Source organism: Oncorhynchus keta, chromosome 12 (assembly GCF_023373465.1).
Source record: "Oncorhynchus keta strain PuntledgeMale-10-30-2019 chromosome 12, Oket_V2, whole genome shotgun sequence".
Taxonomy (NCBI): Eukaryota; Metazoa; Chordata; class Actinopteri; order Salmoniformes; family Salmonidae; genus Oncorhynchus; species Oncorhynchus keta.
In genome coordinates this window covers 879,817-903,328 of record NC_068432.1, presented here as the reverse complement: position 1 = coordinate 903,328, position 23,512 = coordinate 879,817, and the positions used below count along the sequence as shown (strand labels likewise).

Below are 23,512 nucleotides of genomic sequence, written 5' to 3'. Positions count from 1 at the left end.
TTTGCTGAGTTTATCTCAAATAAGCTAATGAAAGGTGTTCTTCGTTTATATACTTCATATCATTGTGCAATTTGTTTTCGAATAGCTTATCCCCCGACACTGTGCAAACCAATTCAGGGGCAAATGAACCTCATCAGAATGTATGTTTTTATGGTAAATGAAACTGTGATTGCCTTATGAAACGAGGGGGACAGAATCTCAATCTGTGTGCTCCTTTGACTCGGCCATGTCGGCTTCATATGTTCGTACCATTGGGATGCATGGTAGAGTTCATTAGCAGCAGCAGCAGCATCCTCCCCCAGATACGATGGCCCAGCGTTGGAATGTTGATTCCATACGGCATCCGTTTACAGAGGAATGGATCACACCATCAGACGAATTGCAGAGGAGAGGCGAGCTGAGAGCATAAGAGTCTTTCCCAATGACTTCCTCTTGGGTGGCGCTGCAGCTGTCAGAGGGCCTCTCTCAATGTCATACACTACAATTAATGTCACTCATTTGATGAATTCATAATAACGGGTTACATTGTTTGGCTTCCTGTAGTTGGATTCAGGGACGTTATTGTCGCAGAGGATTGCATATCATATCGTAGGGTGAATGTGTCATGGCACGTGCTGTTTTGGGTCTACTGAGAAGTAGACAAAATGCATTATTGTGAGCCCCACACCCCTGAATATAAGTAGCTAGCTGTATAACGTGAAAAGCAAAGACACATCTTTGATGTTCCTAAATCAGCTCTGGGTTTCCCTCCCCTAAATACATCATACCAGGCTTTCACATGGGCAGGGGAAATTCCCCATAATTTGTAGTAAAGTATGAAAATATTACAAGGGCAAAAGTCCACAAGCTAAACAACTCATAATTTATGGCTGAAAGCAGGAAAAAACAGGATTAGGGCCATGGGCTGCCTCATGGACAGGAGTGGATGGTGGTTTGCGTGCCATGGGTGGCCAGGCAAATGAGTATATGCACAGAATATCTCGTCTTCCTAACATGGCCATAAGGTCTCATCTCTCTCTCTCCACTGTGATAAAACCAAGTGATTTACTCTCTGTCAGCAGATGAAAGGAAATATGGAACCACGATCACAAAGCTGCTTCCCTGTTTTTCATTGTCTTTCCAATAGGTGGAATCCCACAGAGGAAGTGGAGGACATTTCTTCCTCCACAGCTGCAGACGTAGGTCAACATCCTCTAAACCCACAACAAAACGTCAGTGTACTCAAACTCTGAACCTCTATCGGGGTCATTAGGCACGTAATGGGAGAAACCTACATTTTACAGCTCATTCTATTTTCTATTTTAAAATCATGTTAATATTTCATATATTTTTTGGTGATAAGGCCCCACTGAGGGCCAGGATTATTACGGACACGTGATAATCTGAAGTACCCTAAAGAGCCACTAGATGTCTTGTGATAGATTACATCAAATCCTTGTAAAATACCATGATTCTGGTAGTTTACTGATAAACCTAAGACGGTTTCCAGTAATATACCCTCCCTTTGCAACCCTATTCTTCACACCTGTGTGAAGTAGAATCCACAGCTCGTCTTCTATACAGGAAAGGTCATATCCCAAATAGGCTGGTTCTGTTCTTCAAACATGACTCTAATTCCATTTAGTTCTGCTTTCTAACTGAAACCCCCAGAGGCTCTTCTTCTATTTCCAACAAATGGTCCAATGAAATGAGAGAGAGAGATTGTGGAGTACAAATGTTGGTCAATTTAATTAAAAACATTCCATTTCAAAATATGCAACTAAGGTTTCTGAAATGCATTCTTCATGAATAAGTCTTGATGTGCCTTAGCACACTCATACACACAAAGAGAGAAGCAGAAAAATGTTACTCAAAGTCTTAACAGCTACAGGAGTACAGGACAAGACCTCTGGTGTGACTTTTGTCAACACTCCACAGTACAACCCCTCGAGACCTGCTAAGGTCGTAACCTCTTCTTGGTATGTTCTGAGGTCTGGCTCTTGTCACCAGAAGATATTGTGCACGTGAACATAGCTGCACATCCAACACTTTCCCTCGACAACCTCTCAAACATGCATTTACTCTCGCTCTCTCTATCACACACACACACACACAAATTGAATACACACTGCGCTGATAAGTATCTTAAAGTATAGTGAAGCAGAATTTCTATACACAGTGCTAGTAACACTTTGCGATGACTGACACCTCATCCCAGCACATTCAGTTTGCATGTTTTCCTTTCTTTTATTTTTTAGTTCTGCACCTGTAATAACTAGAAACCTACTGTGTTTCCATCTCAAGCAAATATCAGGTGCACACAGACAACTGTAGAGTGAGAGTGTCGAGTTTACACGATGGGATGTACACAGAAGGGAACTAATCTGACGCAGTGACGGCCTACTAACTTCACAAACCAAGACGGGAATTAAAAAGGTATAGTTCAGAGCATGTGATTCGTCCGCTTAAGAGTTGACTGGCAGAGCTACATGTAATGTCTGCAGAAAGAAGCTACAGGTCAAGACTGTTACAGGTAGGATGCATAACAAAGAGAGCAATAGAAGGACAGACAGCTGACTGACTAGAAGCTATAGAGGAGATGGAGAGCAGGCAGGCAGGTAAGAGGTTCTGGAACTTTGACCCAGTCCTCCAAATCAATACAGAATCATCCTTGACAAAGACAAGGACTAAAATGCAACAGCAGTGAAATCAAAACAAGAGTAAAAACAATGCAAAATGAAAAAGTTGTTATTGTATATTCTTCCCCGTTCCTTATAGTTTCCCCAGATCTTTATTTTTTTGGTTGTTCAGTTTCCACTAAAAGCAAGACAAGTTTTTAAAAATAGTTTTTATAAAAGGTTGATTTGTTAAAAGTCAGGTTGGCAGGTGGTCCTGTCTTGTGGTTGAGTCTCTTCCTGCTCCTGGTTGGTTGTCTTCAATCGAGGAGGCGGAGTCTTCCTGTTCCAGCTGAGACACAGACACACCCCTGCTGCTATCCTAGCATGCCTTGCAGAATAACCTCGCCGTCCCGTCGAGGAGGGAGAAGAGGGAGGGAGGTAACACAGCTTAACAAACACTCAACTGTAAATAAACCCTTTCAATGGCTCTCTAGTCCTGTTTCAGCCCATTTGCAGACACGTGTTTAATCTTCTACCTGCTTAGCTCCTTCACACACACACACACACACACACACACACACACACACACACACACACACACACACACACACCTCTCTCGCTCTCTTAGACACAAGCTGGTCCTCCCATTGTGGTCCTCTCTCCTCCTGCAAGCCCTCTCCGGGTGCCAGGCACTAGTTTTCCACGGGTGTGGGGTCCTGGGGTAGTGTGGCGGGTGTGGCTGGTATGGGGGTGGGCGGTGCCTGGGTGGGCAGGGGGGCGGGCGGCTGGCTGACGATCACCTGCACCACGTAGTCCCTGGAGATCTTCAACTCCTCCAGCTTCATCTTGTCCGTGAGTGGCCGGCCCGAGAAGAACCAGCGCTGGGTGGCCGCCGCCACGCCCTCCACCGTCTGCAGCCGGCGCTTCATGTGCTGCACCGTGTCCGTGGTCCTCACCGCCAGGCGCAGGTCCCGGCCTGTAGACAAGCGCAGGCGCAGCTGGCACTCCTGGCCCTCGCTGGGTGGCGGCTCGCTGACCTCCAGACTCTCCAGGTCACTCTTCTCCTCGATCATGTTGACAGGTGGAGACAGGCAGTAGACTGGCAGCTGGTAGCGGTTCCCCAGCTCGTCATAGCACTCAGTCAGCGCGCCTGCAGGGGGACACAGAAGGACAAGAGGAACAAAGTCACTCAAGGAACAGGACAGACCATTGACTTCTGATTATTCACTCAGTCTGACTTCGTCAGTTCAAAATCCTTCCCTCATATTCAGAGGACTGTGAATATTGTCTTTTCATCCGTTTTGCTCGATAACGTTCTAGCTATTGCATTTCTAGTGAAATGATGTTTCCCGTACTCTCAATCTCTCGCCCTCTGCACGTTTTTGATCAATTATGCCGTGTGGGTGTTTTTTTGAATGTCATGATGATCATGATGGAATGAGGAGTTTGACAAAATAGATGAATGTGACAGAGTGACCCAGTGGAAGACTATACAGCCTAAACAGACAGACAAGTATCCCTCAGTCAACTGTAGTAGTGACACTGTGGCTGCTCCTCCTTGTGAATGGCCTGTCATGGGAAGTGAGAGTGGCGAGTGAGAGTTGGAGAGAGGGAGAATGGAGAGAAATTAGAGTTTAGTTTAGGATCCCCATTAGTTAATGCAGATGCAGTAGCTACTCTTCATTGGGACCACACAAAACGTACAAATACCCAACAAAGTACAGAACAGTTATAGATAGACAAGAAAAACATGACATACATAACATTCCAAATAAATTCTATAGAGTTACATAATGGAAAGACAACAAAAATACTATTTACACACTATTCATAAATACAGTACATATTCATATTCTTATATTACAGTGCAGATTAAATCGTTTTTTTTCTCTCCTCTCAATCCACACACACACACACACACACACACACACACACACACACACACACACAATACCCTATAATGACAAAGCAAAAACAGATGAGATTTTTGCCAATGTATATAAAAAAAACAGAAATATCACATTTACATAAGTATTCAGACCCTTTACTAAGTACTTTGTTGAACACCTTTGGCAGCGATTACAGCCCGAGTCTTCTTGGGTATGATGCTACAAGCTTGGCACACCTGTATTTGGAGAGTTTCTCCCATTCTTCCCTGCAGATCCTCTCAAGCTCTGTCAGGTTGGATGGGGAGTGTCGCTCAGTTATTTTCAGGTCTTTCCAGAGATGTTCGATCGGGTACAAGTCCGGGCTCTGCCTGGGCCACTTGTCCCAAAGTCAGTCCTGCATTGTCTTGGCTGTGTGCTTAGGGGTGTTGTCCTGATGGAAGGTGAACCTTCGCCCCAGTCTGAGGTCTTGAGCACTCTGGAGCATGTTTTCATCAAGGATCTCTCTGTACTTTGCTCCGTTCATCTTTCCCTCCAGCCTGACTAGTCTCCCAGTGCCTGCCACTGAAAAACATCCCCACAGCATGATGCTGCCACCACCATGCTTCATCATAGGGATGGTGCCAGGTTTCCTCCAGATGTGATGCTTGGCATTCAGGCCAAAGAGTTCAATCTTGGTTTCATCAGACCAGAGAATCGTGTTTCTCATAGTGTTTGCCTTTTGGCAAACTCCAGGTGGGCTGTCTTTTACTGAGGAGTGGCTTCCGTCTGGCCACTCTACCTTAAAGGCCTGATTGGTGGAGTGCTGCAGAGATGGTTGTCCTTCTGGAAGGTTCTCCCATCTCCACAGAGAAACTTGGTCACCTCCTTGACCAAGGCCCTTGTTCCCTGATTGCTCAGTTTGGCCGGGCGGCCACATCTGGGAAGAGTCTTGGTTGTTCCAAACTTCTTCCTTTTAAGAATGATGAAGGCCACACTGTGTTCTTGGGACCTTCAATGCTGCATACATGTTTTGGTACCCTTCCCAGATCTCTTTAATCCTGTCTTGGAGCTCTATGGACAGTTCATTTGACCGCATGGCTTGGTTTTTGCTCTGACATGCACTGTCAACTGTGGGACCTTCTATAGACAGGTGTGTCTTTCCAAATCATGTCCAATCAATTGAATTTGTAGAAACATCTCAAGGATGATCAATGGAAACAGGATGCACCTGAGCTCAATTTCGAGTCTCATAGCAAAGGGTCTGAATACTTGTGTAAATAAGGTATCTGTTTTTTATTTGTAAGACATATGAAAACATTTCTACAATTTTCGTGTTGTCATTATGGGCTATTATGTGTAGATTGTGTAGATTGGTGAGTACATTATTTTTTATTTAATCCATTTTAGAATAAGGCTGTAAGGTAACAAAATGTTGAAAAAGTCAAGGGGTCTACTTTCCAACTGCGCTGTAGATTGTCATTATGGAACCTATTTCCAGCCCTCTTTCCATAAAACATTAACATGCTATAACTGATGCACATCAAGAAATAATGGAGACAATGCAATGGAAAACGATTTAGGTTTAAACTGCATTCCAATGTAGACTTAGCTGATAGAAGAAAAACGCATGCTCAGTTCTTGTTGAAATTGGAAAGGGAAGTTCAGGAATTCCCCCGCGTGGATCTTTTTATAGGTGGGTGGGGTTAAAGTCTCCAATGAAACGGACATTAAATGTGAAGAATGATACATTTGTTTCTATTGGGCATAATGTAGCCTATTCATTTATACGCCATTGTAGGCTACTGATACAATAAATATGTTGAAATGAAGATATCTCTGGAGTCATTGCAAATCAATTGGTGCCACTTGTGTAGCCTACCGGGAGATGGAAAACGGATTAAATAAATAGCCCATAACTTCAGTTTATTGTTGTAGCCTTGTGTTATTATGCAATTATTAAATGGGCATGTTTAGTTAATTCAATTGGAAGTTATCAAAGCTCTATCATAATTGTCGATTAGAACGTATTAGATTGACGGTAACTAGTCAGATTAGAGGCTACAGGTAAAACAAATGTTTTTTATTAAACACTGGCTGTTGTTGACAATAATATTTATATGAATTGAATATGCTTAATATTTAATTCAGTGATTGACATTATCACCCACTCCTCAGTAGCCTAATCCAGCAGGCTATTGGGAAACACAAGCACTTTTTATCTCGAAATTGACTCACTATTCATGTTGAATAACTTAGTCTGTTAATTGGAACGAAGCAAGCTGCTAAATTGTTTGGTTGAAATATTGCCTAGGCTACTGTAGACTATCTGAAATGAGATTTAGGCCTATCAGGGGGTATAGGCTACCTGGGATTATATAAGCAAACCATGGCATAGTTGCAATCATAAACCCAGATCTGTAGCCTGAGCCTATTGAAATGACAAGTGAATCTCGCAAATGGGCCATTTATAACGGTTTGTAGTCTTAACATCGGGCACAATTGCCAGAAAACAGCCTAGCATACATTTTTAGACGTTCGTTCTAAAAAAGAAAACATTTAACGTTTTAATACATTAAAATATATATATTTTTAATGTAGCTCAAGATTGTAGGTTCCCGTAGGAAACACTGACCAACACTTTTGGTTCCTACCCCCGTCACAATAACTCCTCCCTGGCATTTTCATTATTTTTCATGTCAAACAACACTGGCTGCATTCCAAACATATAAAAAGACATCCTCTCCCCTCAGCCCTCAAATATGGTGGACACTTCTGATGAGGTATGATGAGTTGACACTTGCAGGGCAAGGGAAGAATGAATTCATTCATTTTAAAATGGATAGCCCTTGCCCAGAAATGTGTCACTCGTTCGTGGTTGTGTTTTCAGTCATCATGGAACCACCGGTAGCTATTGTGTGCTTTATATGCACTACAGTCAATTATGATCACATTTCATATCTTGGCTAGAAGACAACGCATCCGCAGACATCGAATGTTAGCCATCCGACGATATCAGGTAAATCGAATATTAGTGTGATGTCAGAAAAAAGTTGTATGCGCTAGCTAACGATTCCAAAAGCTACTCAAAGCAAATTTAGAACTTGTATTATTAAAAAAAAACATAAAATACCGTCAAAATTGTAAAGAAACGGTGATATTTGGGCCATATTGCCCAGCCCTACAAACAGCCCAACCCTCCGCACACCCCTTTGAATAGCACACACACATAGAATCTGGTTTTAGTGCAAAGGCTGAGAAACAGCACCCTCATGATAAAAGGATCAAATGTGCGGTGGAGGTGAGGTGATTCACAGATGCCTCGCAGACAGTGTACATTTAGAGATAAAAGCCAGTCCTGTTTGGATAAAGGTGTCTACTAAAATGGCATAATATTATATGAGTCACCTTTTATTTCCCAATCCCCTCGATCAAAGCTGGGATTATCTGGAGCTCTCTTTTTATGTCACACACTTTTCTGTCACATCAGCACACAGGACTATAAAGGAAATACCAATGAATAACAAAAGACTCAACGGAGTCAAGCAGGGTCTCAGTTGACCATTGTTTTATGTTGGGACAGACCATGTCAATACTCCAGTCACCACTCGTCATACAGAGGCTACTTGACAAATACGACACACTCAATAATGTCACCAGAATAAACAACAGTAACAGCACTTCAGAAGCACCACGAGCCTCTCTGCAAAGCATGTTGATTTGACGAGGATCATTAAGTACTGGCGTTCTACTCTCTCAACGGCTCTCATCACAGGAGTACTTCATGTGAATGAGAGAGAGGGAGAGACAGAGAGGGGAGAGAGGTAGAAAGAGAGAGAACGAATGAAAGGAAAAAAGGATTGATAAGGAAAGAGCAATCTTGAGGAGGGCGAAGAGTGTCTGTAAGGAGTTGTGTTCGCAGAGATTGGAGAGGGTGTGTTACAGTTAGCACCCCAGTTCTGTCACTCAAGATTGTGCGAGTGGCTGAGTGAGGGGGCATTGAGTGACGCATGGCTTTCTCCTCAGCGAGCAGTCAATGACGGGCAGAAGCACAACAATACAGCTTTCAGCAGTTTCTTTATCACGCCGGTCGGATTTTTTGACAACACTTTTCACTCTGGATGCAAATCACATTCAAACAGCCTGCCTCTGTCTCTGTGCTGTGCAGTGGCAGAGCCCCACCTGTTTTGAACCCCACCTGTTTAGCTTTTTAAAAGTGTTGTTGCCTGCTTTGCATGTTATTTTGGCATTTTGTCACATATCAGTTTGCAAACTATGTAAAAATAAATAAACAGAGTTAATAAAGCGGCATATAAACATGGTCTCTTTTTTTGCTTTCTTGTGTAAGGCAGCTCAAAATGCAGGTGTTAATCAGCCTAGCTCAGTGCTTTCTGTGGTGGAGGAGCAGACAGTGGAAAATACAGAGAGTATGGGGTTGGCAATTTTCTCTAGTTGCGCCGTGATTGGCTCAGTGTTCTGTCACTCATGGGGACACGACGTCGCCGCAAAATCTACAGGGAAAGCTAGAAAGTTCAAGCCCACTTGGGTGCTGCCACAGATTTACATTTGAAGGCTCAAGGTCATTGGCCACAGATAAAATGACGTCAAAATCACGTTATATCTACCGTGGCTTTGATTGGACTGATCATGTCAACATTATACTTTCAAAATCTTAGCTAGCATAATGCTGAGTCCAGAAATGTCTTGTATGCTGCTGCATAAATGATGTAATATGCCAGGGAGATATTTATACTGTAGCTAAGAAAGTAATACTAAGTGTATGTTGTGGAGTTAGCTGTTAGTAACCCATGTGCCTCACTGTAATAATTTGGTCACTTTCTCCCCCATAACTTGTAGCCTATAGCCTGTTTTAGAGAAATGTCATCAAATATTTTAAGAGCTTTCATTGTATGCTGCATTTATTTATCCTACGGGGAGAATAATGTAAGAATGGCCCATGTTCTGAATTCTGTCCCTGTACATTTCAAAAGTGCTAAATAAATAGTTATGACTATGTCCATCTTTGCTCGCTCATTAATGTCTTAATCGAAATTACAGTTTGCCTTTTTCCCCCTCATTGTTCTCTTATGCATTTTTTTACATTTGAGTAATTTAGCAGACGATTACTGAAATCAAACCCACAACCCCTAGCATTGCAAGCACCATGCTCTACCAACTGAGCTATACGGGATAGTTTAGTTTGTACACCTCAATTGTCAGTAGAAACCACATTTGTTTAAGCAAGTCAGTCATATCAGCTATGTTTTTCAAAAAGGCAGTAAATGAGGCTGAATTAACTGTTTCGCTGCCAGACAAGGCACAGCTGACAGCCAGGTGTAGCAGTGGTAAGGATTCACTCCATGGTGTTGGAAAGAAAGCTCTGCTGTTAAATATTAGCTAGCTGGCTAGCATTTATGAGGCCAGCAACTGCATTCCTCCAACATTATAATGAAAAGGTGCCTCTTGGTCCCAAATCAGAAGTTCTCTGGAAACTTGTGGGAGGAGTGCTGATGACGTCGCCAACTGTATGCGCTTTCGGTAGCCTGATTGCGTCCAGACTGAGCAGAAATCCAAACACAATGCATTCCTGACCACCTCCTGAAGTGGTCAGCCAGACCTGAACACAATCAGACCACAAGGCGACTTTTGTGCGTCCAGACTTTTGCGTCGACCGATTAATCAGAATGGCCGATTAATTAGGGCCGATTTCAAGTTTTCATAACAAATCGGAAATCGGTATTTTTGGGCGCCGATTTCTGATTTTTTAATTTTAATTTTAAATTTTAAATATTTTTTTTTATACCTTTTATTTAACTAGAACATCCAATAGTCAAAGGTATATGAAATACCAATGGTATAGAGATAAATAGTCCTATAAATACTATATTAACTACAACCTAAAACCTCTTATCTTGGAATATTGAAGTCTCATGTTAAAATGAACCACCAACTTTCATATGTCCTCATGTTCTGAGCAAAGAACTTAAACGTTAGCTTTTTTACATGGCACATATTTTACATGGCACATATTACTTTCTTCAACACATTGTTTTTGCATTATTTAAACCAAATTGAACATGTTTCATTATTTATTTGAGGCTAAATTTTATTTTATTTATGTTTTATATTAAGTTAAAATAAGTGTTAATTCAGTATTGTTGTAATTTTCATTATTACAAATTTATTTTTTAATCGTCTTTTTTGGTCCTCCAATAATCGGTATCGCCGTTGAAAAATCATAATTGGTCGACCTCTAGTCCAGACCAGTCTTTTTTTTAATAGAATTTTACCCCCCTTTCTCTCCAATTTCGTGGTATCCAATTGTTTTTAGTAGCTACTATCTTGTCTCATCGCTACAACTCCCGTACGGGGAGAGACGAAGGTTGAAAGTCATGCGTCCTCCGATACACAACCCAACCAAGCCGCACTGCTTCTTAACACAGCGCGCATCCAACTCGGAAGCCAGCCACACCAATGTGTCGGAGGAAACACCGTGCACCTGGCAACCTTGGTTAGCGCGCAGTGCGCCCGGCCCGCCACAGGAGGGCCGGGCGCAGTGCGCGATGTAACAAGTTTTCATTTTCACATTTTACCCACGTGCGTTCTACCGGCCAAACCCTCCCTATCCCAGACGACGCTAGACCAATTGTGCGTCACCCCACGGATCTCCTGGTCACGGCCGGTTACGACAGTGCCTGGGCGCGAACCCAGAGTCTCTGGTGGCACAGCTGGCACTGCAGTACAGCGCCCTTAACCACTGCGCCACCTGGGAGGCCCCAGACCCGTCTTTTCAATGCGATCTTGTTTTTCCTGATAGCAGAAGTCGTACGTAAGTGTCAATTGTAGACACGACCTTCAAGACACGACCAAGGGTCTTACATTATAGAAAGCCTGGGCTGTGGAACAGATGATGACTGGACTGTAGCCTGTTGTAGGGCTGCAGCATCACTGTGTGAAGAGAAAACATATGGTAGTCAAATGGTGTCACTGATATACTGTACAGTCTTCAGGGGGTTGAAATGGAGATACAGACAGGTTAGAAAAATACTATCCGTTTACCTACATGCTACCCAGACTCCATGCTCCGGCCAAACGCTAACCCACGGCTACGGACATTAGTTCCTTCTCAGCAGTGAGTCTGGATCGGAGTATCTTTCCGACCCTTAGTCCAGAAACCGATGGATTAGACCAGAGCCAGAACGCACGTGGGTAAAATGTGAAAATGAAAATGTGTCATTGGCTTTGATACTCTGACTGGTTAAAGACGACTCAATCGCTGATGACTTTTTTTCGTACAACATCCCCCCCAGTCTATTTCTCCTCAGCCAATTACAAAAAAGGCTTGATTTTACCTTGAGTATCATTTAAAAACAGCTAAGCGTTTCTCTCTGTTGAAAACCATAAAGCCCATCCACCTCATACATATAAGACTTATTTGATCTATGTCAACATGGTAGTAATGGTATAAAAAGAGAGTGAGCGATGTCTGGCCTCTGGAGACACTACCATCATTATTACCGTCTCCCTGTCTTTACCGAGGCTCAGCAAACAGTCCATCTGGCCCCAGTCAACCTCTCTAGACCAGACCAGTCACTGCAGTGCAGTCAGTCAGTCCCACACAGCCAGCAGGTAGTGGGGAGCGACCTACATATAATTTTTTTCAAATAATTTATTGGGTAAAAAAAAGGCGATCCTTTTCACTATGCAGAGTGTGTAGTATGCTACTGTTCAGTTATGGAGATTAACTTCAGCCTCTTCACTGTCAGGCATCAATCAAATCACATCAGTTTAGCTTGAAGGCCACAACCATCGGGACAAGATGAATACCTATGTAAGAATGCTGTTCGTTGACTATAGCTCAGCAGTTAACACCATAGTACCCTCCGAGCTATCATTAAGCCCGAGGCCCCTTGGACTGAACCCCGCCGTGTGCAATTGGGTCCTGGACTTCCTAACAGGCCACCCCCAGGTGGTGAAGGTAGGAAACAACACCTCCACATCGCTGATCCTTAACACTGGGGACCCACAAGGGTGCATGCTCAGCCCCCTCCTGTACTCCCTGTTCATCCATGACTGCATGGCTATGCACGCCTCCAACTCAATCATCAAGTTTGCAGATGACACAACAGGGTGGTGCGGTCTGCACAACACATCACCGGATGCAAACTACCTGCCCTCCATGACAATATTATGATTATTTTTTACATTTAAAAAAAACATTTATTTGACTAGGCAAGTTAAGAACAAATTCTTATTTTCAATGACAGTCTAGGAACAGTGGGCCTTGTTCAGGAGCAGAACAACAGATATTTACCCTGTCAGCTCAGGGATTTGAACTTGCAAGTCCAAGTGGTTAGAGTCCAACGCTTTAACCACTAGGCTACCTGCCGCTACAGAACCTGATGTCACAGAAACGCCAAAAAGCCATATCTCAGACTGGCCAATAAAGACAAAAGATTAAGATGTGCAAAAGAACACAAACACTGGACAGAGATATGGCTTTTTCTTTGCAACTCTGCCTAGAAGGCCAGCATCCCGGGGCACCTCTTCACTGTTGACGTTGAGACTGGTGTTGTGGGTAATATTTAATGGAGCTGCCAGTTGAGGACTCGTGAGGCGTTTGTTTCTCAAACTAGACACTAATGTACTTGTCCTCTTGCTCAAATGTGCCTCCCACTCCTCTTTCTATTAGAGCCAGTTTGCGCTGTCCGGTGAAGGGAGTATTACACAGCGTTGTACGAGATCTTTAGTTTCTTGCCAATTTCTTGCATGGAATAACCTTCATTTCTCAGAACAAGAATAGACTGACGAGTTTCAGAAGAAAGATCTTAGTTTCTGGCCATTTTGAGCCTGTAATCGAACCCACAAATGCTGATACTCCAGATACTAAACAAGTCTAAAGGCGGACAGTTTTATTGCTTCTTCAATCAGAACAACAGTTTTCAGCTGTGCTAACATAATTGCAAAAGGGTTTTCTAGTGATCAAATAGCCTTTTAAAATGATAAACTTGGATTAGCTAACACAACGTACCATTGGAACACAGGAGTGATGGTTGCTGATAATGGGCCTCTGTACGCCTATGTAGATATTCCACTAAAATAATCTGCCATTTCCAGCTACAATAGTAATTTACAACATTAACAATGTCTACACTGTATTTCTGATTGAATTTTATGTTATTTTAAATGGATAAAAAATAAGCTTTCTTTCAAAAACAAGGGCATTTCTAAGTGACCCCAAACTTTTGAACGGTAGTGTAGCGCCAGCCAAACATCTTTCTCTGTTTTACTCCTGGACATGTTCTATGTGTGCAACATAACAGGATGTGGTAATAGACCATTTTTCTTTCCTATATATAAATGTAATGCGTTCTCAGGGAGAATGAGGTAAGTGATTGTGAAGGACATGGCGGTGCGGTGCGTGCTGAGACTAGGCGGGACTGGAGACTAATTCTCTCCATTCATCTCCTCCTATGAACTGTAACTCAGTAAAATTGTTAATTGTTGCGTTTGTTTTTTTGGAATATACAGTGTATTCGGAAAGTATTCGGACCCCTTGACTTTTTCCACATTTCGTTACGTTACAGCCTTATTCTAAAATTGATTCAATTATTATTCAACCTACACACAATACCCCATAATGACAAAGAGAAAAAGATTCTCAAAAAATGTTGTTTTTACATAAGTATTCAGACCCTTTGCTATGAGACTCAAAACTGCGCTCAGGTGCATCCTGTTTCCATCATCCTTGATATTTCTACAACTTGGAGTCCACCTGCGGTAAATTAAATTGATTGGACATGATATGGAAAAGGCACACACCTGTCTATACAATGTCCCACAGTTGACAGTGCATGTCAGAGCTCCGAGACAGGATTGTGTTGAGGCACAGATCCGGCGGGAACCAAAAAATGTCTTCAGCATTGAAGGTCTCCAAGAGCACATTAACCTCCATCATTCTTAGATGGAAGAAGTTTGGGACCACCAAGAGCTGTCCACCCAGCCAAACTGAGCAATCAGGGGAGAAGGGCCTTGGTCAGGGAGGTGACCAGGAACCCTGTGGTCACTCAGTCAGAGCTCCAGAGTTCCTCTGTGGAGATGGGAGAGCCTTCCATCTCCACAGAGGAACTCTGTGGAGCACTCCACCAATCAGCACTCCACCAATCAGCACTCCACCAATCTTTATGGTAGAGTGGCCAGACAGAAGCCACTCCTCAGTAAAAGGTACATGACAGCCTGCTTGGAATTTGCCAAAAGGCACCTAAAGACTCTGACCTCTGGTCTGATGAAACCAAGAATGAACTCTTTGGCCTGAATGCCAAGCGTCATGTCTGGAGGAAACTGGGCACCATCGCTACAGTGAGGCATAGTGGTGGCAGCATCATGCTGTGGAGATGTTTTTCAGTGGCAGGGACTGGGAGACTAGTCAGGATCGAGGGAAAGATGATTGGAGAAAAGATCCTTGATGAAAATCTGCTCCAGAGCGCTAAGTACCTCAGACTGGGGGCGAAGGTTCACCTTCCTACAGGACAACGACCCTAAGCACACAGGCAAGACAACGCAGGAGTGGCTTCGGGACAAGTCTCTGAATGTCCTTGAGTGTATACTATATATGTGTGTATTATATTAGCGAGAGAATAGTAGTCAATATCTAGTTAGAGGATGCAACATTGGATCTGTCCCATTATGGCATCTGTGAGAGCATGGCCAGCGCCATTGAGACCATCTCCATGTAATTTTTTCTTCTTCTGCAAGTTGGTAAACAAACGCACACTCCTCTCTTTAATACACCCCCCCGAAAGCGTCCTAAAGAGCGATGGGTCTGGCCTCCCACCAGAGCCATTACACTCAGCGCTACAACAGCTCCTCAATGACACCAGATGGCTGGGAACAATTGGACCATCAAAACGCCAGCCAAGGCCAGACGACAGGCCCACTCAATTACCACCATGCATCAGACAGTGCTGGCATGTCTTTGAGATGCCCCTTTAATGTTCACCTGAGTGTAAAGGAGCAGCGTTCAGGGGCACACGATGCCCACGGTAAAGTGTGTTCTCTCTCTCGCACAGGCCCACTGACTTAACAAGATCAGCTCTGACAGAACACAAGAGTTACATTAACCCCCTTCAGAGACACATTGGTGTTGCTTATGAAATGACGCAGGAAAACTGGCCCTTGCCAAGTGTAATGTGTGATATTTCAGAGCTATTGAATGGAGTGTTCAGCTTGTACAGGCCTAATGGCTGCATGTTGCTACAGTACTGTAAAGCAATGAAGTCTCCATGGACTGGTTATGCTATAGCTATAGCATCACTGACCCTTCTCATTCCCACCCAGCTCCATGTCTCAAATGACAACCTATTCCCTATTTAGTGCACTAGGGCCCATCAGAGCAGGGATCATCAACTAGATTCAGCCACAGGACAGTTTTATCTTGAGTGGATGGGCGGGGTGCCGGAAGATAATTACAAGTAATTATAGACTGCAACTTGACAGCAAGACCCCAAACAGTTAGAAAAGGACCTGCATAAACGTTTTCACATTTTCTGGCTGGTGCTCGCGTTGCCTTCATTGTTGTTTTCATTACTACATGATAATAACTTTGGACATGGGTGAGTTTCTATCAAAGCAAGTGCCCACTGTATGTATGGAGCATAATGTGTGTGTGTACTCCCAAAGTGGGTGGGGTTATATCCTGCCTGGTTGGCCCTGTCCGGAGGTATTGTCGGACGGGGCCACAGTGTCTCCCGACCCCTCCTGTCTCAGTCTCCAATATTTGTGCTGCAGTAGTTTATGTGTCAGGGGGGCTAGGGTCAGTATGTTATATCTGGAGTATTTCTCCTGTCTTATCCAGTGTCCTGTGTGAATTTATGTATGCTCTCTCTAATTCTCTCTCTCTTTCTTTCTTTTGGAGAACCTGAACCCTAGGACTATGCCTCAGGACTACCTGGCCTGATGACTCCTTGCTGTCCCCAGTCCACCTGGCCGTGCTACTGCTCCAGTTTCAACTGTTCTGCCTGCAGCTATGGAACCCTAACCTGTTCACCGGACGTGCTACCTGTCCCAGACCTGCTGTTTTTAACTCTCTAGAGACAGCAGGAACGGTAGAGGTGATTGGCTATGAAAAGCCAACTGACATTTACTCCTGCTCGTTATCTTTGAACATTTGAACATCTTGGCCACGTTCTGTTATAATCTCCACCCGGCACAGCCAGAAGAGGACTGGCCACCCCTCATAGCCTGGTTCCTCTCTAGGTTTCTTCCTAGGTTGTGGCCTTTCTAGGGAGTTTTTCCTAGCCACTGTGCTTCTACACCTGTATTGCTTTGCGGTTTGGGGTTTTAGGCTGGGTTTCTGTACAGCACTTTGTGACATCAGCTGATGTAAGAAGGGCTATATATATACATTTTAAGTTGATTGATAACCGCAGACGCGCAAGGTAACATCACTAATTCCATAGCCTTTATGTTATACTCAATCGTGCTTATGTAGCTAGCTACATTCTTCTATTAGCGCTGTAAAACAATGCTAATTGCATTAGAGAGGTATTAGCTTGTGTTGTCTTTTGAAGCTACATTGGCCTTATGTTTCATTTTGCCTGTTTAGCATAGCTCTGCCCTGCCCCCTTGTGGAGCTTAACAGTTACCGTTTCTCAACACACAGGACTATATGGAATTGTAATCCATTTTATTGAAGTATTGGGTGGTGGTTGAACAACAAAAACTTGTTTTACTCGAGGGAAAAAAACAGCAAGAAGAGACTGGCAACTTATGAATATGCATAACCCATATTTCATATTCATGCGGTGACTGAACAACAACTGCATTTCCACCCCCCACCTCAAAAGGCACAGTATCATAGTATCATGACAGATCACCGGTCAAGTCACCTGTCAGGTCAGTCAGTCAGTAATCGCTACAGATAAGCTCAATAGGACTTGAGCATATGGTACTCCCCAAAGCATGGTGAAACACAGATGTGTGCCATAAGCTAAACGCGGGTGCTTTGTCAACCTCCTCTGCTTCCTTCTTCCGGTGCCAGACCGGCAGACTATGCAGTGCCTCCGTGTGCGACTACCTTGAGTAAGCAGTTTGGAGGGACTTGCAGGGAAAATTACACGCAGTGAGGCGTAGGGGATTGTCTGCAGCAGGACGGTCCCCAGTGGATGGACACCAAGGGGTGTGGTGCTCCTCCAGCAGGTCTCTCATGAGGCTTTTGGTAGGTAATTACTTTACCTATGAGGGAGTGGGGAGGATGAGGGAAGGGAGAGGATGATGAGGCAGTGGTAGGTGGGTGAGATATTGTCACTATAATTGCATAATGGAACTGTATGTGATTTGAATGTGAACTGTATGTCCAATTACAAAAAAATACCTTGTTCAGTAAATCATCTCACCTGTGTGGCCATTGAGGTCAGCCGTGTCGATCAGATGGAAAAATATCTTCTTATACCACTTGGTAGTTTTCCCCGAGCGCATTCCACAAAGCTGGTTATCATGTCCGCCTTATCCACTGCCCCCGTGTTGAGGTTATAGTCAAGCACACAGTCTGGTTTAATCTCTCTCTCCGGTCAGGTGGTCCACCTTCCCTGTGGCCGACATGGTGGCTGTATGGACAGTGGAGAGGACATGGACGTCTCGTTTGTCATGCAGCTTTACTGCCAACCGTTCTTCTTGAACTCCACCTCCCCTCTCTGCATCCGAATGCCGGCATCCCCTTCCTGTTGACAGGCCCCCGTGCTGTTGGAGGGCAGATTCTGGAAGAGTGTGGGACTGCTGTACCAATTGTTCACATACAAAGTGTGTCCCTTGCCGAGATGAGGAGCCGGCGTGGTCATCACAGACCTGGACACCCCAAGCCCCTCATAATGTTGGATGTCAGTGGTGGACCCCGTGTAAACTACAATGTCCTGGACTAATCCTGTCTTCACGTCACACATGACAAAGAACTTGACCCCAAACCTGTGCCTTTTGGAGGGAATATATTGACGGAACACCAGCCTACCCTTCCATAACATCAGGGACTCATTAACCCATAGGTCCTTGTATGGCACAAAGACCCAACAAAATTCTGATGTCAGGCTGGTAAGTACTTCTTTCTGTCACCAGGAAGATATACATTTCACTAATTGCGGTTGTCACCCATTTAGCGAGTTTCCCCCTCACTCCTGGATCCCTCTTCTCATGTAGCTGCAAGGCATAGCGATTGGTCTCCTCTACCATGTCTCCCACCAGCTCCTCTGTCCGAAATAGCTTGAAGCCCTCTGCCCCAGAGGGAAATGAGAAGGGGCTTTGCACTCCAGACTGGGACTCAAAGCAAACTGCAGGGCCAGGAGGGTTGAAATAGCCGGCGGCCTTCCAGCTACCACAGACCTCCTGTACTTCATCAACTGTCGGTCTGCCTCCACCATCTTCAGAAGGGACCTGGGACTTCGTCAGTGGACAAGGGGTCCTCAGATTCAGGGTTCTCAATGGCTACAAGGTTGGTGGGGCAGCTCCTCACTGTCAGAATCTGATTCCTGACTTTTATACTCATTTATAAAAATCTCCAGAATTTCCACCTTTGTGAGTCGTCTCCCTTTGAAAGACATTGCTAATGATACAGCTTAGCTCACTAGCTACATACATAAACAACAACACCGAATGGCTCAGAGTGGGAGAGAGGGGTTACGTGACTGACTGCCGGCACGCATCACTTGTATCACTTGTGCGGTATTTATTTATTTACTGTTTTATTCACTCTTATCTAGGTGGGCGAGGACAGTGTGGAGAGCAATTGAGATTGCATCGTCTATGGATATGATGGTGTGGTATGCAAATTGGAGTGGGTCTAGGGTGTCTGGGATTGTGGAGTTAATGTGTGCCATAACCAGCCTCTCAAAGCACTTCATGATTACAGAAGTGAGAGCTACAGGACGGCAGTCATTGTGTCACGAAGCCTTAAGAGTTCTTGGGGACAAGAATGATTGTGGTCATATTAAAACATGTGGGGATTACAGACTGGGACCAGGAGAGGTTGAAAATTACTGTGAATATGCCAGCCAGCTGTTCTGCGCCTGCTCTCAGAACGCGCCCTTGGACATGAAGATGGCGCCGGAGGGAATGGCTGCCGTCTTATCGGCTCTTAACCAACCATGCTATTTTGTTTGTTTTTCCACATTGTTCGTAACTTGTTTAGTACATAATGTTGCTGCTACCGTCTCTTGTAACCAAAAAGAGCATCTGGACATCAGAACTGCGATTACTCACCTCAGATTAGACAAAGAGTTTTTCTTCATGAGTCAGACGGGAGGGAGATACTACAGATGCCCGACCAGGCCCAGATACGTTGGAGGTGGCAGGGCATGCAAACTATTACAGACTACAAAGGGAAGCAAAACCGAGAGCTGCACAGTTACACAAGCCTACCAGACGAGCTAAATAACATCTATGCTCGCTTCGAGGCAAGTAACACTGAAACATACGTGTGATCACGCTCTCCGCAGTCGATGTGAGTAAGACATTTAAACAGATCAACATTCACAAGGCTGCAGGACCATACGGAATACCAGGAGATGTACTCCGAGAATGCACTGACCACCTGGAAAATGTCTTCACTGACATTTTCAACCTCTCCCTGTCTGAGTCTGTAATACCAACATGTTTCAAGCAGACCACAATAGTCCCTGTGCCCAAGAACACTAAGGTAACTTGCCTAAATGACTACCGACCTGTAGTACTCACATCTGTAGCCATGAAATAATTTTAAAAGGCTGGTCATGGCTCACATCAACACCATTATCCCAGAATCCCTAGACCCACTCCAATTTGCATACCGCACCAACAGATCCACAGATGATGCAACTCTCTATTGCACTCCACACTGCTCTTTCACACCTGGACAAAAGGAACACCTATGTGAGAATGCTGTTCATTGATTACAGCTCAGCGTTCAACACCATAGTGCCCTCAAAGCTCATCATTTAGCTAAGGACCCTGGGACTAAACACCACCCTCTGCAACTGGATCCTGGACTTCCTGATGGGCCACTGCTGGGTGGTAAGGGTAGGTAACCACACATCTGCCACGCTGATCCTCAACACGGGGGGCCCCTCAGGGTTGCGTGTTCAGTCCCCTCCTGTACTCCCTGTTCACTCATGACTGCACGGCTCCAACACCATCATTAAGTTTGCTGATGACACAACAGTGGTAGGCCTGATCACAACAATGAAGCAGCCTATAGGGAGGTGGTCAGAGACCTGACCGTGTGGTGCCAGGACAACAACCTATCCCTCAATGTGATCAAGACAAAGGAGATGATTGTGGACTACAGGAAGAGGACCGAGCACGCCCCCATTCTCATCGACGGGGCTGTAGTGGAGCAGGTTGAGAGCTTTAAGTTCCTCGGCGTCCATATCACCAGCAAACTAACATGGTCCAAGCACACCAAGACAGCCGTGAAGAGGGTACGACAAAACATATTCCCCCTCAGGAGACTGAAAAGATTTAGCATGGGTCCTCAGATCCTCAAAAGGTTTTACAGCTGCACCAGAGAGCATCCTGACGGGTTGCATCACTGCCTGGTATGGCAACTGCTCGGCCTCCGACTGCAAGTTTTACTAGAGGGTAGTGCGTAGGGAAGACACGGTTACCAGATTCACGATAAACCACAGTAAAATTCCCAACGGTTAATATTACAGTTTCAAATTTTAATTATCATCAAAACCATGTTTGATTATCACGGTTTGAAAAACTCACGGTAAATACTGTCCAGCATCAACCAAAGTTAGCAACAGTCTGACGCAGACGCAGCATGCAACCTGGGTTTTGTTTTGTGTGAAAACATGGCGGAAGGCAGTGACAGCGATCGGGAGATTTTTCAGCCTTCCAAAAGGACCAAATCTGAAGTGTGGTCGTATTTTTATTTTTTTTCAAGAGTGCTGAGGGAAACATAACTGAAGATGGTCCCACTGTCTGCAGAACATGCCAAAAACAAAAAGTCACTGCGAAAGGGGGCAACACTTCAAATCTCGAGTCATCTTCGTGACCACCACCCACTACTTTATAGCGAATGTAAGGTACGTTAACTTTTAGCACAATACATGATGTGGGGACTTCAGAATGGGGGAAAATGTCATGGTTTGTCGGTCTAATTTGCTAATAGCTTGTCAAATATGTAAACTGAACCTTTCAGTGTTCCCTACTCTTGTAAAAACACTACACGTTCTGCTGCTGTATGCATTGTGTGTCTGCAGTAGAGGTCGACCGATTAATCGGAATGGCCGATTAATTAGGGCCGAAATCAAGTTTTCATAACAATCGGAAATCTGTATTTTTGGACACCGATTTAACTTTTTTTTTTTACACCTTTATTTAACTAGGCAAGTCAGTTAAAAACACATTCTTATTTTCAATGACGGCCTAGGAACAGTGGGTTAACTACCTTGTTCAGGGGCAGAACAAAAGATTTTTCAGCTCGGGATTGAATCTTGCAACCTTACGGTTAACTAGTCCAACGCTCTAACCACCTGATTACATTGCACTCCACGAGGAGCCTGCCTGTTACGCGAATGCAGTAAGAAGCCAAGGTAAGTTGCTAGCTAGCATTAAACTTATCTTATATATATTTTTTTAAATCAATCAATCAATCATAATCACTAGATATACTAGTAATATCATCAACCATGTGTAGTTATCTAGCGTGTCCTGCGTTGCATATAATCGATGCGGTGCGCATTCGCGGAAAAAGGGCCGCCGTTGCTCCAACGTGTACCTAACCATAAACATCAATGCCTTTCTTAAAATCAATACACAAGTATATATTTTTAAACCTGCATATTTAGTTAAAATTGCCTGCTAACATGAATTTCTTTTAACTAGGAAAAATGGTGTCACTTCTCTTGCAACAGAGTCAGGGTATATGCAGCAGTTTGGGCCGCCTGGCTCATTGCAAACTGTGTGAAGACTATTTCTTTCTAACAAAAGACAGCCAACTTCGCCAAACGGGGGATGATTTAACAAAAGCGCATTTGCGAGAAAAAAAACAATTGTTGCACGACTGTACCTAACCATGTTTATTTTTCATAATTAGTTTTCTTGATTCGACCATAATAATGACCTAAGGCTCGTATTTCTGTGTGTTATGTTATAATTAAGTCTATGATTTGATAGAGCAGTCTGACTTCGCGGCGGTAGGCACCAGCAGGCTCGTAAGCATTCATTCAAACAGCACTTTCGTGCGTTTGACAGCAGCTCTTCGCCATGCTTCAAGCATTGCTCTGTTTATGACTTCAAGCCTATCAACTCCCGAGATTGGGCTGGTGTAACCAATGTGAAATGGCTAGCTAGTTAGCGGGGTGCGCGCTAATAGCATTTCAAACGTCACTCGCTCTGAGACTTGGAGTAGTTGTTCCCCTTGCTCTGCATGGGTAATGCTGCTTCGAGGGTGGCTGTTGTTGTTGTGTTCCTGGTTCGAGCCCAGTTAGCGGCGAGGAGAGGGACGGAAGCTATACTGTTATACTGGCAATACTAAAGTGGCTATAAGAACATCCAATAGTCAAAGGTGTATGAAATACAAATGGTATAGAGAGAAATAGTCCTATAATTCCTATAATAACTACAACCTAAAACTTCTTACCTGGGAATATTGAAGAACCACCAGCTTTCACATGTTCTCATGTTCTGAGCAAGGAATTTAAACGTTTAGCTTTCGTACATGGCACATATTGCACTTTTACTTTCTTTTCCAACACTTTCTTTTTGCATTATTTTGACCAAATTGAACATGTTTCATTATTTACTTGAGGCTAAATTGATTTTATTGATGTATATTTCATTCATTATTGTTCATTCAGTATTGTTGTAATTGTCATTATTTACAAATATTTTTTGTATTTTGTATTTATTTTTTAAAATCGGTATGGGCTTTTTTTAGTCCTCCAATAATCGGTATCGGTATGGGCGTTGAAAAATCATTATCGGTCGACCTCTAGTCTGCAGACTCTATTCACCCATTGCACATGATAACTTGTTATGGAGTTGTCACCCACCCAACATATTTTGTTCATTTAAAAT

The 23,512-nt window shown here is 43.9% G+C and overlaps 1 protein-coding gene across 2 annotated transcripts in view; it reads right to left on the bottom strand.

Annotated features, from left to right (window-relative positions):
* Window positions 1–1,701: 1,701 nt before the first annotated feature.
* LOC118390833 (ubiquitin domain-containing protein 2) overlaps window positions 1,702–23,512 on the bottom strand; it is a 61,348-nt gene continuing 39,537 nt past the window's right edge. For both annotated transcript variants that reach the window (XM_052457585.1, XM_035781515.2), the window contains exon 3: window positions 1,702–3,747. In XM_052457585.1, coding sequence (XP_052313545.1) covers window positions 3,290–3,747 — 458 coding nt within the window. In that variant the 3' untranslated portion in view covers window positions 1,702–3,289. The remainder of the gene's footprint in view (window positions 3,748–23,512) is intronic.